We start from the raw sequence: 16,538 nt of genomic DNA on the forward strand, positions 1-16,538 counted from the left end.
AAAAGGCATCGCGTGATAACAGCAAAACAACTTGACAATTTTCTTATTAGTCCCATACCTCAGATTAATTGGAGAAGAAGTGACGGACTGCCATTTCCCAGCAAAATTAAATTAAGGAAGTTCAATGGCGTGCTTGAAATCCCCAACTTCCAACAGGAAGATGCGGGTTCCTATGAATGCATTGCTGAGAATTCAAGAGGAAAAAATGTTGCCAGAGGGCGTCTCACTTACTACGGTGAGCATCTACCTGGGACAGATTAGAGTTTTAGCTTTTGCTCTCTCATCTATACGAAGTTGTTGAGGGGTGGGAGATTACAGCAGAATCCCAATGTTCCACTTGTTCTGTTATACATTTTGTTAAATGGTGCTAAACATTTATCATAGGAGAAATTAAAAAGAGTTAAAATTTTATAGTGAAGTTGGAGACATAATATATTCCTTTTGCATTTAAAAATGGTTTATACGATACTGGAATATGTCTTATGTTTTCCTAGGTTAGCCTTTCACACACTTCAGCACGTTAGACAGAGATCTTTTCTTTCTGTCCTCTCCTCTAGAAAAGGTGATTTTTATATCTTTCTTTATTACTTAGTAAGCAGAAAAAAACCGTCTACTGAGAAAAGTTGCAATTACTGTATTACCCAAACCACATAAACTAAGGCTCTTGTTTAGTCCTTCAGTGTTATTTTCTCTCTTCCAGTAAGGTATCTGTACTCTGTTTGTTGCCTTTAATTTGTAATCACATTTATTTGATGTACTGCTCAATTTGAGTAAGGAAAGAATAATAATGTTACCTTTATTTAGAGTCTATTTATAGGAAAATTAGATTGTCTTTTTTTAAAAAAATTTGTTTCAAATCCCTTTGATTTAAAAAAGCTATGTTTTTGATGAAAACATTGTTTAGAAAGAGTAAATATATGTTTTTATGAACCAGACCTGTTAAATATATGGAGATGTAAAATCAGCAAATATGTATTTGCAGTTTAATCATTAGAAATACTGTAAAATTGTAAAACTAGTGGGAATTGACCACTTTTGTGAAAGGCAAATTGCCTTTATTGCCTATATTCTATTTATATTAGAAACTAGAAATTGAAACATTTTGCAATGCATACTTGTATAGCATGCATACATGTTGCAAGGAAGAAAACATTTGTGAAAACAAATATTAAAATTATAAGGCTTATTATGACCCCCTCCTGGAAAATTTGAAGTCTGCAGGTACATTACCTCTGACAAGATTAACACTTGTTATGCTAGTCTATTATATACATATGTGTGTGTGTAAGATTTTTGGATTTGTCCAGAACAAAATGGAAGCATGGTTTAGCATGAACCATTTCTGTTTTGTAACTTTCCCATCTTATTACATGATTAGTTTGCAATATACAGCACAGAAGTTACCCAGGTGTTAAGGTCTACAGGTTCCTGGGATGATATGCAAATGGGGGTGCGAGCTGTGGCTATACAGCTGTAAGGCCCCCACAAAGCAAGTAACCTTTTTTTCATACCCGGGCTCACTTCCTCTTTTCTGAGCAACCACTGCCTGATCCAGGGTAAGAAGTGACCATTATAAGAAAACACAAGATATTCCAACTATCTTAATGTTTCAGTAGAAATGTTTTTAGCTCTATATAACAGCAACCCTGCATAAATAATAAACAACTGTATCCTTCATAAGATGAAAAATCCAAAGCCAAACTGTCATTCAAGTACCTTATCATCAGGCCCTGCCTCAGTTTCTCTGTGATGTATTTTTCCACCTTTACGTACTTTTCCCTGTGCTCTTCATGTCAGCTTCCATTACGATCACAGAATGTCTGCCAGCAGTGACCAGCACATCGATTGTTATTCATCCTTCCTTTCTCCAAAATATCCAGCAATCCCCTTCTCAGATTCTACTGGCTCCATGTTCTTTCCTATACCAATCACTGCCAAGGAGAAATTGGATCACACAGTTTAAGAACCTTTCTTTGGAAAGCCGACTTTCCCCGGATTTTATGGACAATGTGAGGTGATGGAAGCAAGGATAACTGAATGAAAAATTGGGGTTGTTTTAGGACTAAGGAAGAGAGGAAGTGAATGCACAACATAAAAACAGGAGCATCTGCTATACTTAGAAAGGAGGTAGACTATTGCTTTAGTCCATTATGTAGGTAATTGATATGTACCTAAGAAATAAATTAGAAATTAACGGTATAGAGCATTTCACAAAAGTTGATTACAATTCCGGCTTAAGATAAGTGTATTCAATAAATGTTGTGCAGTCCTATGGTTATCTGCTCTAATATTTCATTTAAAAAATGGTCTGATAGAATATTTGGATCTCATATAATAGAATAAAAGGGGAAATCATGATTAATGTGTCAGTTATAATCTCAGGATTGGTTTAGCGTAGCAAATTATCCTCCTATCTGGAGAAGAAGCATATTAGTATGGGAAGCCTGTGGGAATTTTTGCAGAAGCTCAGGTCTCAGTCAGAGGCTCACGTGTGAGTCTGTTCACAGTCATATTCCATCTCAGGCTGATTATTCCTGAAAGAAGAAAACATGTTTTAATACAAAATAGAGAGAAATGATTTGGTACTGAAGTACACTTCATACTGGGCAAGTAGTTTGTATAAAAGAAAACCAAAATAAGATAAAACTTAGACCTGTACGTTTTCTGTAAAAGCTAAGTAGCCATATTTTCATTTCAGTTTCATTTATAAAAAGCAATTTTATGAGATAGAAATGGAAAGACAAATCTTCCTGTGGTTGCAATTAAATAGAAATAGATAAACTGTTTCTCCATATGGAGGATGCAAATGTGGATCCCACAGTACACATCACATGCATAATGCAACGTGAAGCCAGTAAGACATCTCAGCTCCCAGTTTTGGATCTAAAACACAAGCTGAGACTTGGCCAGATATACCGTGTATATTGAGTGATTTTCATTGTAAGTGGTATGATGCTTTCATCTGTAAAAGAATTTTCCAAATACTTTCTAAAACTTAAGTGAAAATGATAAATCCATTTGGTCCAACTGATTTGCATACATATAATTTAAAGTTGCATCAGTTATTTCTTTTTCTGGTAAAAAAAAAATCATATGATTCAAGATGAACCAATTTATCCATCTTTTCCTGCTTTCATTTTAATTTGCTCAGAGGTTCTTAAGATGCTAACTGGTTTGTATTTAATTAAGAGTTATTTCTAACATGAAGGAAATATTTTTTTCCTCAGCTATAGAAGGTTTCTCTTCTACGGATATTGATTTTTAGTTCATAATTAAGACCAATATATGCTGCCATTCACTTACTAAGTTGTCATCAATTGTGATGTCATGATTCAAAAATATACTTGGAAAGAAAATCAATTTTGTGTACCTGCCTTCCTATCTACTGACATCTGAGAAATATAATACAGTGCCCAGAATTTTGAAAATAGAGAAAGGGTAATGAATTTGGCTTAGGAAATGACAGATTGCAACATCCATCTTCAAATCTAGAAATATTTCATGCATCCATTTAGTAAATGCTTAGCAAATAAAATATAATTCTAGCCCTATGCTCACTTTAATCTGTTACTCACAGTCTTATGTTCATTTATATTTACCTGGATAAGGTAATAAGATAATAAATATATTTTTTTTCATGGGGTATTTTCAATTTCTTATGTTCTTGTTATTCTTTCATTGAAGCAAAGCCTCATTGGGTTCAACTCATAAAAGATGTGGAAATAGCTGTGGAAGACAATCTTTATTGGGAGTGCCGTGCGAGTGGCAAGCCCAAACCCTCCTACCGATGGTTAAAAAATGGAGAGGCCCTGGTGCTAGAGGTAAGATAATGCACCTGCTTAATCCCCCCTCTCTTCCCATTAGGCTTTAAGTAAATGCTTTCTTTAGTACCTGTTACCAAAGTAAACTATTGAGCTTGCATGCTTTCATTTGCATCTGAGGAATGGTGCAGGGGAAAAAATATAAAATCAAGTACCCAGTCTACCAGTGAGGAGATCTTTTCAACATTGCATTTCATTGGCAAAAGGTGATTGTGGGCACAATAACATACTATGATTTTTGGAATTAAAATTAGAGAAGGCCTTACTTTAATCAAACATAGAATGTAATTTCCTTTTTCCGTTGACAACTTGGTGTGGCCTCTGGAGAATAAATGTATGTATTACTTGGTTACCTTGTTATATGAGTATTTATTTTCTCCATCATTTTTCTTCTCAAGCCATATAATTTTTGCCCTTTTTCATGTACCGTCAATTATGTTCTTTCAAATTTCTATACATAACCTTTCATACTACTAAAAACCCTGGTAAGTGTGTTGCCCAGAACCCTTTTTAATGCACAGAATTCATAGTGTTTTTAATTTGCAAGATTTGAAAAAAATGGTGAAAACTTTTCCAATTGGTGAGATAGAAATCAGCCTCATGGTACATTTTTTAAAGTCTGAAACTTTAACCTTGGGGAAAGAAAATGAAATGATCTCCCTATTTTACCTCTTGCATCGTTGTTTATTTTACTGGTATATTTTTGGACTGAAGGATGTTTACCATGTTCCAGTGTGTGGCTACTATGTTAAATTAGTCTTTCACATTTCAAATAAGGAAAGGGTTAAATTTCAGGTCAGACTACCTAATACTCTGAGAAAAATGCAGAAGTTTTGGTACGATTGAAATGATAGTCAATAGTATTCATTTTTCTTCTAAAATGGTATAATTGTTTTTATGCAAGACATTTTTGTTATCATCTAGGAGAGAATACAGATAGAAAATGGTGCCCTTACAATATCAAACCTAAGTGTGAGTGATTCTGGCATGTTCCAGTGCATAGCAGAAAACAAACATGGCCTCGTCTATTCCAGTGCCGAGCTTAAGGTCGTTGGTAAGACTAACTTTCTCTGTTCTCTTAGTTTTTTTCCCTTGAATTCTCCATTGTTGCCAGAAGCAGAAATACTTACTTTTCATATTAGATTCCCCTACCGTATTGCAACATGATCATTCGGAGTTTCTAATCAAGGTGTACATTTTAACAATTTCTGAAAAACACCCAGCAATTATAGCCAGAAATAAGGCCCAAAGGTAGAAATAAATCAACAGTAGAAAAAAAAGTCTTGGCCTAAAATATCCTTATCCAACTCCAGTAGGCATTGATATCAACTAAACAATGCCTTTTAAAAGAATAATCAACTTTAATGTTCTTTGTTGCTGGTCCAAAAAAAAAAAATACATAAATACCAAAATTTCAATCAATCATATTTAATTCAAAAAGAGTTGCTCTTGTCTTCATTAACCCTGTTGGAAGCATCACACATTGGACAAACTGAAGCCTGAATTAACCAAGACTCCACTGCTTGAAATTTTAAATTATTTTCTCCTTCTTGCACTTTAGGTATAGGAGAAAAAAGAAAATGTTCTATAGTGTTTAGAGCAATTGTCCAGAAGGGCACTTAAGTTGCAAATGACTGAAAATCCAACCCAAAGTGCTATAGCGTGGTATAGCATAAATACGAAGGAATTCATTGATTGAGGAGAATTAAAATTAAAATGGAGAATTTGGATTTCAACATAACTTGAACCAGGCTCAAATATCACACCATTATCAGGCTTAATATGATATTTCCCAACACGTTGAGTTTATTACCACTGCCAATCCAGTGGAAGAAAGATGTCTTTCTTAATTGCTCAAATGGAAGTCTCAGTCTTGCATGTCATTGGCCCCATGTGGCCTGATTTGGGTCAGCACTCATTGCTAATCCAGTCTGTATGGCCAGCAGGTTGTAAGGCCCTACTTGATTTAACTCAATGGTTCCCAACTGGGGAGAGTTTTTCACCCAGGGAATACTTGGAAATGTCTGGAGATGTTTTTTGTTGTTGCAACCGTGGTTGCGGTAGAGGAAGAGGACCTCTGTGTGATACTAGCATCTCGTGGGTAGAGCCCAGAGAGGCATCTAAATATCCTACAGTGCACAAAACAGCCTCTCACACCTATCCAGCCCCGATACCAAGTGTGAAGAGAGGTTGAGAAACCCAGGTTTAATGGAAACTAGCTTGCTCATCTCTGGTGCCTGGAGGTTAGAATTGCATCCTCTATACCAAGAGGGCTGATGCCTGGGGTAAATCTTCAACTGAAAATCTGGCTATTGTTATCTATGACAGAACTAGCATGTTATGACAAAGGGGCAGGGGAATATGCATGTAAGTCTTAAGTTAAAACACTGCAGTGCTCTTGTGGGGAATTAACCTGATGAGCTGTGGTTTATTCATGTTTAAATTGGATGTATTCCTACTCAATGTCCTGTGTGGGGTTGTGGTGTAGGAAAAAATATGTGATATATAAAAAGGTATATTTTATTTAAATATTCATAGGTTTTTTGTTTTAGTAAAAATTTTTCTTTCAGGATCTTAATTTTTAAGACCATCAACCTCTGGAAAACATGTCTTCTTTACCACAGTCATATATATAATCCCGTCATATGATTCACTGTAAGATCTCCACTAATCAAAAAAATAAATTATATTCACCAGGATTTGCCATAAGGCATAGCTTGAGATATTTGGGAAATGTACTAGGTTCTTACCCTTTTTTCCACAGTTGTAGTGAAAGGAAGAGTGATTTTCTGATTAACATATCATTTCATTCAAGTGATACATTATTATGTATCTGGAATGTTCAGATGTTGTTTCAGGATTGACATCCCATGCATGATTAGCAAACATAGTGTTTACTACATTTTATAATATTTAATGTGATATTATAACATTTATTGTAATATTCACATTATATTACTTTTCCCTCGCTTGGAAATTCAAACTCACAATATGAAAATTGTGTAATAGAACTTGATACATTTTATGGATGAGAATATTAATCCAATACTCATCCTCCATTCTAAAAGCATTTGCTCAGCCCCTGTTGAATACCAGGCAGTATGCCAAGTGCTCTGTCCTAGAGGTCAACAAGAGAGACCAACCTCATTCCTGTCTTCATGAAACTAACTTTTAAAAACATTCTATGCTGAATGTTTTCCTTTTGTTTAATAAACTCATGATTGAAAGCTATTTTAAATTTTCACAGTAAGCTAAAAATTCCTGTATAAAGTAATTATCTCATGATTTAGAACCTGTCTGAAAACACAATGGCATGAATTGCTTTTTTAGCATTGAAACCCTGTGCGTGACACACAGTAAACCAAGTAAATCAAGCACCGACACCTCGCGTGTAACGCAAACTTTTAAAAAGGTTATAAAGTCGACCTTTGAAATTCACAGGAAGTTTTTTAAATGATCCATTAATCATCCTTTCTCATCTTTCTTCCTTTTCAGCCTCTGCTCCAGATTTTTCAAAGAATCCAATGAAAAAGTTGGTGCAGGTGCAGGTGGGCAGCCTGGTCAGCTTGGATTGTAAACCCAGAGCCTCCCCAAGGGCGCTCTCTTCCTGGAAGAGAGGAGGTGTGATGGTGCAGGAGCGAGAAAGGTATTCTATCCCCCACAAAGGTGATCTTGTGCTTTCTTCTCACTCTCCGTGCTAACGTCCAAGTAGGTTTTCAATATGAAATGAAATGAAATGGCGTTTCAATAGGTGAGGTGTTGGAGAATCCAAATAGTAGTTTTGTTTTGTGATACTATCATTAAGATAGTAATCAATTTTTGAAACCGAAAAATTTTAGAAATATACCTATCTAACTTCTTCCCACATAGAATACTTTCTTTTAGCAAGGATTTTAATCCCCAGTCTCCTGGGATGATGCAACCAGAACAATAAAGGAATGTCAGGCCTACGTGCAGGCCGCACGTCACAGGACAAAGAGGAGAAGATGGTATATAATGACAGCACATGCCAAAGAAATACCAGTATTGCTGTTACCCTGTACTGAAATCATTTGGCTTTACTGGTATTGAGTTTATGCCAAGACTCTCTTAGTTTTCTGGTTATTACGATAAAATGGAAATGAAGAAGCAGAACAGGGTTTAGTTAAAAACACAGACTCTAGAGCCACAGTGCCTGGGTTCAAATCTTCATTTTGCCTTTTACTTGCTCAATGGAGTGACCTAATCTTTCTGTGCCTCATTTCCTCCTCTGTTAATGGCATGATAATAATAGTTCATGCCTAATGGTAAGAGGATTATTGTATGGGTGAAATACATAAATTATTAATAAAGCCCTTAGATCAATGCCTGTTAGAGAGTAAGCATAAGTATTAGCTATTATTACTATTTATTAATTATAATTTATTATGGGTATTTATTGAGTATGTATTGCAAGGTATTATGCTCAGAGCTTGTGATAAACAAAATAACAGCCCCAAAGGGCCGATGCCCTTATCATCGAAACCTGTGACTATTATGTTAAATTACATGGCAAAAGGTAATTAAAGTTGAAGATGGAATTAAGGTTGCTAATCAGTTGACTTTAAAACAGGGTGATCATCCTGGATTACCTGGAGGGACCTAAAGTAATAATCACCTGAGCCCTTAGAAGAGGAAAAGGAAGGCAGGAGGTTTGGTCAGGAAGATGGGACAATCAAGGAAGAGGCAGGAGAAACCTCAAGCGTGAGAGGGACCTTGACGGGTGTTGCTGGCTTCAAAGATGGTAGAAGGGGCCATAACAAAGGAAACAGGGACCTTAGTCCCATAACCGCACAAAGCTGAGTTCCACCAACAACCTGAATGAGCATAGAGTGATTCCAGATTCAGAAGGGACACAGCCCTGCCAATACCTTGATTTTAGCCCAATGAGCACTATACTGGACTTCTGACCTCAAGAACTATAAAAGAATAAATTCACACACTCAGTTTGTGGTAATTTGTTATGCCAACAATAGGACATTTAATACAGACCTCTGCGTGAATTATCTCCTTCCAAAATCTCTACAACTAATGAGAAAACCTTAGAGGGATTATGTAATTTGCCTAAAGTCACGTAGGCAGGATTTGAATTCATGACTGTTTGACTCTAAGGCATAGCTGTTAAGCTTTATGAGTGCCACATTTTGTACAGGGAGCCCAGAATCTTAGAGGTGGTCTCAGCTTTCGAAGTCACGGAATCCAAATCATTGCTTTTGGAAATGAGAAGAAAACAAACAAGAAAACCTTAAGCCAAGAAATGTGGGTTTGCTTTTCTAAAATCTCAAAGTCATGTTGCAAACAGCCAGGTTAAACTGCTTTAAATTATAGTTCCAAAGATGCTTTTATGCGAGTTGGTTAAGGCAACACAATCTGCAATTCCTCCAGTATTTAACAGGAAACATCTTCATTTAAAGGCAGGTATAGCAGGATAACAGAGCAGAACTGTGAACTGAGTGGTTACGCACAATCCAGCCAAATTCTGGGCCTCACAGAATAGATTTCTGGAACAGGAGGTTAATTAGTAATTGGAGTTTGATTTTGCAAGCCAGTTTAAACAAGTATAGATTTGTAGCACAAACTAGTTAATTTTGGCAATGCTGGGAGTTAAGTTTTCCTGCTGAACTGCTGACTTTTTTTGTGATCAAAAAACATTTTAAATAGTTTTAATTATATACATAAATTAAATAGTGATTATTTCCCAAGGACTTCAATGCTTTGCACAATAGTAAACCCATTTGTCCTCGCAGTAGTACATACAGTAGGCAGAGGTTTTTTAATCTTAATTTTAAAAAGAGGATAAAAAGATTAAGAGATTTAGCTAAAGGCACACAAAGAGAGATTTACCCACACATTTTACAGTGATGGTGCAGGGAAGTGTTTAAGTTCCAGAATCTAACCTGAGACTTTTGACTTGGCCATATACTACTTGGTGTCATTAGGTCAGTTATGTCATATCTCTGAATCGTAGTTTCCTTGTCCATAAAATAGAGATAATAATTCCATTCCTTACATAGTTGCTATTAAAAAAAAGCACGTACTGCCTGATATTTGTCGATATACTGATCAGTAAGAATGAGGTCATACTGCAAATAAAATGTTGAAAGTAACAGTGGCTGAAAAAGAAGGTTTTTTCTCATTGGTTGGGCATTCATTGGTTGGTTAGTCGCTCTGACGGTAGGTATTCGAGGCTACCTGGACTCCACGGTCATTAGGGATGCAGGCCTCTGCTGCCCTGCTGCCTACTGACATCCGAAGTCCCACACGACACTTTCCCTTACACCTTACTGCTCAAACAGTAGTTCCTTGGCCACACATAACTGCAAGAAAGGCTGGGAAATATAAGGTTTTTCTAGATGGAAATGTACCCAATAAAAAATTGGGAGTCTGTTTTTAAGAAGAGAGGGAGAAAATGGTTGCTACTCCAGCAGGGTCTCATGGTAATAAAAGTTAGTTCTCTGCCCCTTTCAGGCCTACTGACCCTCTACTTTGTATTGTATATTACATTTCTAACATCTTGTCCATGGATAACACAGTAACTGTCAGATATGAAGATATAGTTAAAAAGAAGGAATATTTCAGGAGAGGGTCCACAGTGCTGCAGTCCTTCCCAGATCTGTGGTTTGGAGTTTGTTTTTATCTCTTTGGACAGCAAAAATACTGATGAGCCAGGGTCTTGATGCTTAGGGAGAAGGCTGCTAGAGGCAATTATTGAACAAGTTGCAGGCTTGAATCTTCTCCAAGTTCATGGTAAATCGGAGTGGGCTGCAGACATCACTTGACAATGAAAGCTCCGTAGCTGTCCCTCTTGACTTGGTCTGCAGGCTTCAGCCAAATCAGGGAAACATGTTAAATATTAATAGTAGGTTTATTGTAGTTCTTTGATCGTGGACTATTCCAACTTAAAAAATGAAGATTCAGTCTTATTTGGGGGACAAATGAATTCATTGACGCATTTGAGGATAGAAGACAAAAAATTTTGAGAAAGTATTTATGACAATATTTGAAATCTATTTGATATTTTTGTGTGTTTGTTTTGTCAGGTGAATTTGGGCTTGTCAGTGAATTAGAAACTTATGATAAATAGGGAAGTTTTCTCCAGCCGAGCATAGGGGCTATTGATAGCAAATACATTTTGATTACATCAATATTCTATTATATATACTATCATTTGAGGCTTAAATCAGAAAAAAAAATCAAAGGATTAAATGTCTTTTTAAGAGTTGTATAAATGAATATGGCTACTATGTAAATTATATAATATGTTCAAATTATTGTACTCTATTGGGTTTATAAGTTTTTGTATCAGCACAATAACAGCTTTGCAATTATGAATCAGCCATAGTAATGTGGATCTAAGTCAGTGAGACACCTAAATTACAGAGTAGTTTTGAAGAAATAAGGGTTGCTGCTTTAAATTACTGAGAGCATTTCAAGCTAAGGTAGTGAATGGACTACTGCCAGTAGATGTCTTAGAAAAGCTGTTCTGAATAGATAGCAAGGGCTTATAGTGCAAATGGTGATTCCTGGGCTCTGAAAATTAAGTTCTCATTCATTCATTTGAAAATACCTTGAGTACCTACTAGATGCTAGGCACTAGGTATTTGTTTTTTACTAGAGAAGTCCATCGCATTCTTTATAGTTTTTCAGGGTGCACAGACAGGTAACACAGGGCAGGTACAATAAGACTCGATGGCAAAGTACAGGGTGTTCAGGGGTCCCTTGAGAAGGCTCCATCTCCAAATTAGGGATCAGAACAGGCTTTCTGGAGAATGTAATGTCTGTAGCAAGACTTCAAAGATGACTAGGGATTTCACTGGAGGAGAATGCTCAAGGCGGAAGGAACAGCATGCGCAAAGGCACGGAGGCAAGGCATGGCATGGGCGTTGTGTTAGTCTGTTCAGGTTGCTACAACAAAATTCCTCAGACTGGGTGATTATAAGTAATAGAAATTTATTTCTGGCAGTTTTGGAGGCTGAGAAGTCAAAGACCTAGACACCAAATAGATTCAGTGTCTTGTGAGGCCTCACTCTCTGCTCCATAGATGGCGCCTTTGTGCTGTATCCTCATATGGCTGAAGGGGCAGGCAGCTCCCTTCAACCTCTTTCATAAGGTCATGAATCTTATACCAGCATGACTGAATCCCTTCTCAAAGGGCCCCACCTCTTAATACCTCCACAAGGGAGACTGGGTTTCAGCTTGAATTTTGGAGGGACACATTCAGACCATAGTGGGTATTGGGTAACTGAATGTTCAGTTCACCCTGAGGGTAAAGTGCCATAGGAGGGCAGGGTGCAGAAAAAGTCGGGTCACAGCGGTGAGCAGGAATTGTACTGTCAATGACATTGTAAGCCAAATTAAGGAGTTTGGGCTTTTAACCATGGGTACTGGGATGACACAGGATAAAATAAAAGTAGCAGAGTTACAAGATTAAACTTATGTTTAACAAAGAGGAATGTGGTGCCTGCGGATGGGTTGGGGTGGTAGCAGGACTGGAGGCAAGACCCCCAGTTAGCAGCAATCCACCAACCTAAGTATGGCAGCCAGAACTGAAGAAACGGCAGTGGGAATGAAGGGAAGTCTTGAGGAGCTTGAGAAGATGTTCAATCAATAGGACCCAGTAGTTGATTAGATTCATCACTGACGAGAAGATGGGAGTCAAGGATGAAGCCTCGATTTCCAGCTCAGGTATCGAAAGTGTGGTAGGCCTATTCAGTGTGATGGAGAACCTCAAGAAAGGGGTGGGCATGAGGGCAAAGATGGTCAGTTCAGTTTGTGTTTGGTTCCATTTAAGGTGCCTGTTGAAAAAGCAACTAGACATATCTGTGCATGCAGAGCTTGACTATCCGAATCTGGACCTTAGGAGAAAGCCCCAAGCCACAGATAGAGATTTAGGTGTCATGAACTTGGAGATGTTAGCCGACTCATGACAGAGAGGACAACTGTCTAGGAGGGTAGATATCATTAATTGAAGAGGGTGTGTAGCTCACCTCTGCAGCTCACGGACACTGGAGTTATGAGTAAAGAAGCCTGTTTTCACAATTTCATTTTGTAATGGATTCATTAAGTAAAGATTGACTTAAGTCACCTGATGCTCAAATATTCTAAACTTCAAAATTATTAGCATTCAATATTGAGTAAAATTTTGTTCTTTTTTTTTTTTGGCATCTGTAGCATACATTATTGAGTATAAAGTTGTTGTGTTTTCTCCTCCCTGCAGGAAGCAGGTTTTATGAAATGTCTGGCCTTTTTGAGCACACCATGCGTCAGGGTTTTTGTGCTATTCCGTTCGTTCACTTAAATCCACCTGTTTTCAAAAAAGACAAATTAAAACTGGATCTTTTGTCACCTTTAAGCAAAGTAAAATTGAAAAAGACCCTTGAGAATGTGAACAGGCATTGGTTTGGGAGAAGAAAGAGCCAATTGGCATATTTTAAAGAATGCTTAGCTTATCTTTATCACTTAGTGGTACTTAAAAAGCATTAGGCAATTATTTTTTAAAAATGGGGGCCTTCATTTGAATGCTATTGCTTATAATAGTAAATATTTTATGCAGTAACTTCAGTTCAGAAGAAAGTCAAAGAATGGCTCATTACTTCTAATTAACACATTAAAATTGTTTCAAATGTTCTATGCGGCATTTAATACTATAGAAATTTAAATGCTTTTTAAAGAAAGAAAGGGTAAAGGGTTTTTTTTCCCAAATATTAATATTAATAGCCATAATCTAGGCAACATTTTTAAAATGTATTACCCAATTCCTAATGTATTTCTTGGATATAGATAGAAGCTTGCTTTAAAATGCAGTGAGCATTATATGCTAGATGATTCCATTTATATGACATTCTTGAAAAGGCACAGCTTTAGGGAAAGAAAACAGTGATCACTGCTTGCCAGAAACTGGGAGTGGGTGAAGAGATTGACTGTGTGGGCCAGGGGGAGCTTTTGGGGGTGAGGGAACTGCTCTAGCTCTTGACTGTGAGAGAAGTCACATGCCTGCATTCATGTTAAAACTCACAGAACCGAACACCAAAAAGGATGAATTACACTGTATATAAATTCTATCTTAATTTATTTTAATTTTTTAAGGTTTCCACACACATCACTGATATACTTTAATTTTTAAAAAATTACGTATAATTTTACATTCATCTCACCTTGATTGAGTAGCTCCATATAGGAATTTAAAAGCTCCAGAAGGGCCGGGCGCGGTGGCTCACGCCTGTAATCCTAGCACTCTGGGAGGCCGAGGCGGGCAGATTGTTTGAGCTCAGGAGTTCGAGACCAGCCTGAGCAAGAGCGAGACCCCGTCTCTACCAAAAATAGAAAAAAATTAATTGGACAGCTAAAAATATATATAGAAAAAATTAGCTGGGCATGGTGGCGCATGCCTGTAGTCCCAGCTACTCGGGAGGCTGAGGCAGTAGGATTGCTTGAGCCCAGGAGTTTGAGGTTGCTGTGACCTAGGCTGACGCCACGGCACTCACTCTAGCCCAGGCAACAAAGTGAGACTCTGTCTCAAAAAAAAAATAAATAAATAAAAGCTCCAGAAATGCACCCAACTGGTCACTTTTTCCTTTTATGCAACAATCAGTAAACTTTTGCCAGTAACTAGGATGATTTTGTCAGAGCCAGGACCACTTGGCATCTCAGCCATTGCCACTCCTAGTGGCCACAGCCTCGTAACTGGCACTATAGGCACGTGCCACTATGCCTGGCTAATTTCTTTTTTTATTAGTTTTTGTGGAGTTGGGATTTCACTACGTTGCCCATGCTGGTCTCAAACTCCTGGCCTCAAGCAACCCTCGTGCCTTGGCCTCCCAAAGTGCTGGGATTATAGGCATGAGCCACTGCGCCCAGCCTTGAAGCACAGGAAGAATTTTATTCAGTGTGTGTGTTGCTGCCATTTTTAGGAACCAGATAGACTGATGTCCCTGCCCTCTGCCTGGAGGGACAGTAGCCCATGCTGTCCGCTGATTTGTCATATCATTATTCAGTGCTGGGTACTGTGCCCAGCACTGGGAATACAGAGATGAATAGGAAACATCAAGAGTCCTCAAAAAGCCAACAATCTGTTTAGAATGTGGAAAATGAACCCATCCTTGACAGTGGGATAGACTTTATGATTAAGGTGACTATCTAATTTATTCTACAAACTGTGGCATTTTAGAAGGGAAAGGAGGCCACTCTTAGGCTCTTAGGAATTACCTCCAAGACAGCCCATGCAAACCAGGACTGTCTGAGGACACTGGGCATTGTTGTCCTGTCCGTAATGGAGGCAGGTAGAAGCCAGGAAGAAGCAGAGAAGACAAACTGTCTCATCCCTGGTGAACAGAAGAGCAGCTCCATAAGGACGGGCATCTCAAAGGAAGGGATGTAAAGTCGAGCAAAGCAAGAGTAGAGAACATGCCACCTAAACAGGAAGGATTGCAGCAACAAGAAGCAAAACTGGTATTTGTTCCTGTATTCCAATTATGTCAGTGGCAAGGTTCATATGTGATCACAAAAATGAGAAAGTCTGACTTGAGTTCTTTCCTAGTTAGGAAACCATCCTTTTCCTTCAAAGGAAGTGAGCGTTGGAGAAAGATCATTTTTCTTAAAGGGGAGATTGAGAGGCCTGGGTAAATATACAAGTGTCCCAGAGGGTAGAGAACAGCCTCCATCCCTGTCTGGCTTCTCCAACCCGTATCTTCATTTCTCTCATACTTTCAGCTGGAAAGAGAAGAGGACAAGGTACATTTGCCCCATAGCTCCCATTTCCTATAAGAAGATGAATCTAAGGATTTAAGAGTGAATATAATTAAGAGAAGAGTCAGTGAAATCTCAGACTTTTGGTTTGGGGTGAGGCTTATGAGAGGCATAATAATCACCTCCTCTGCCAGACCTCACCCTCTCCCACCGACACATACTGACAAATCTTCCGCTATTAACCACCAGACAGCTTCGCTTTCCGTGTGGGTATTTGTATCATCATTTACATGAATTATTTATGTCTAATTGGCATGCAGTATACTAATTGCTATGCACATTATTCACTGTGTCAGATGAAGTTAAATGCAAGTTTTATTTGCTTCTTTATGTAATTTTAGCACACGGAAAGAGCAAAGCATCGAAGTCAGAAAGACGTGGGTCAGATCTTGGCTCTGCCACCTGCCACCAAGGTGGTGTTAGACAAGTTACATAATCCCTGAGTCTTGGCTTCCTTATTTGTAAAATGGGGCCAGGAATCTTCAACTTGTGGGCTTGTGGGTGACATTTGCACGGTGCGTGCTCTTAGCAAGAGGTGTTCTAAAGAAACTGGTCTTCCCAGACAGGCAGAGAAACACAAGGTTTCCTTCGAATAAATTATTTTCCACTCTTTCCCTGCCCATTCATCTCACATTCTGAGAGACCTCTCCCCCTTTTTATCTCAGTGGATTTTAGTTGCAAAGATAAAAATAAAATAATGTGTGTAAAGTGTTGTGGTACAGAGTGTGAGAAATGACCACTTAAAGACCGAATTGAGCCGAATTATGAGTCTTTATTAGCTGGCCAGCGACCACCCCTGCCCTGTCAGAGTACAGGTACAGAGAATGGTGGTTCGCCGAAAAAGCAAGGGGGTCTTATACTATTCTAAGATGGGCTACGTGACATGAGGTGCGGAGAAGTGGGACAAAGACGGGAAGTGGGACAAATTACATCATACATTCCATAACCGTGGGG

The 16,538-nt window shown here is 38.1% G+C and overlaps 1 protein-coding gene across 1 annotated transcript in view; it reads left to right on the plus strand.

Annotated features, from left to right (window-relative positions):
- The window catches only part of CNTN3 (contactin 3 (plasmacytoma associated)), a 256,477-nt gene that overhangs the window by 165,277 nt on the left and 74,662 nt on the right, over positions 1-16,538 (plus strand). The window contains exons 6-9 of the mRNA XM_012652863.1: positions 51-235; positions 3,685-3,821; positions 4,746-4,875; positions 7,317-7,467. Of these exons, the coding sequence (XP_012508317.1) occupies positions 51-235; positions 3,685-3,821; positions 4,746-4,875; positions 7,317-7,467 (603 nt within the window). The remainder of the gene's footprint in view (positions 1-50; positions 236-3,684; positions 3,822-4,745; positions 4,876-7,316; positions 7,468-16,538) is intronic.

Source organism: Propithecus coquereli, unplaced genomic scaffold, assembly GCF_000956105.1.
Source record: "Propithecus coquereli isolate 6110/MARCELLA unplaced genomic scaffold, Pcoq_1.0 Scaffold400, whole genome shotgun sequence".
Lineage (NCBI taxonomy): Eukaryota > Metazoa > Chordata > Mammalia > Primates > Indriidae > Propithecus > Propithecus coquereli.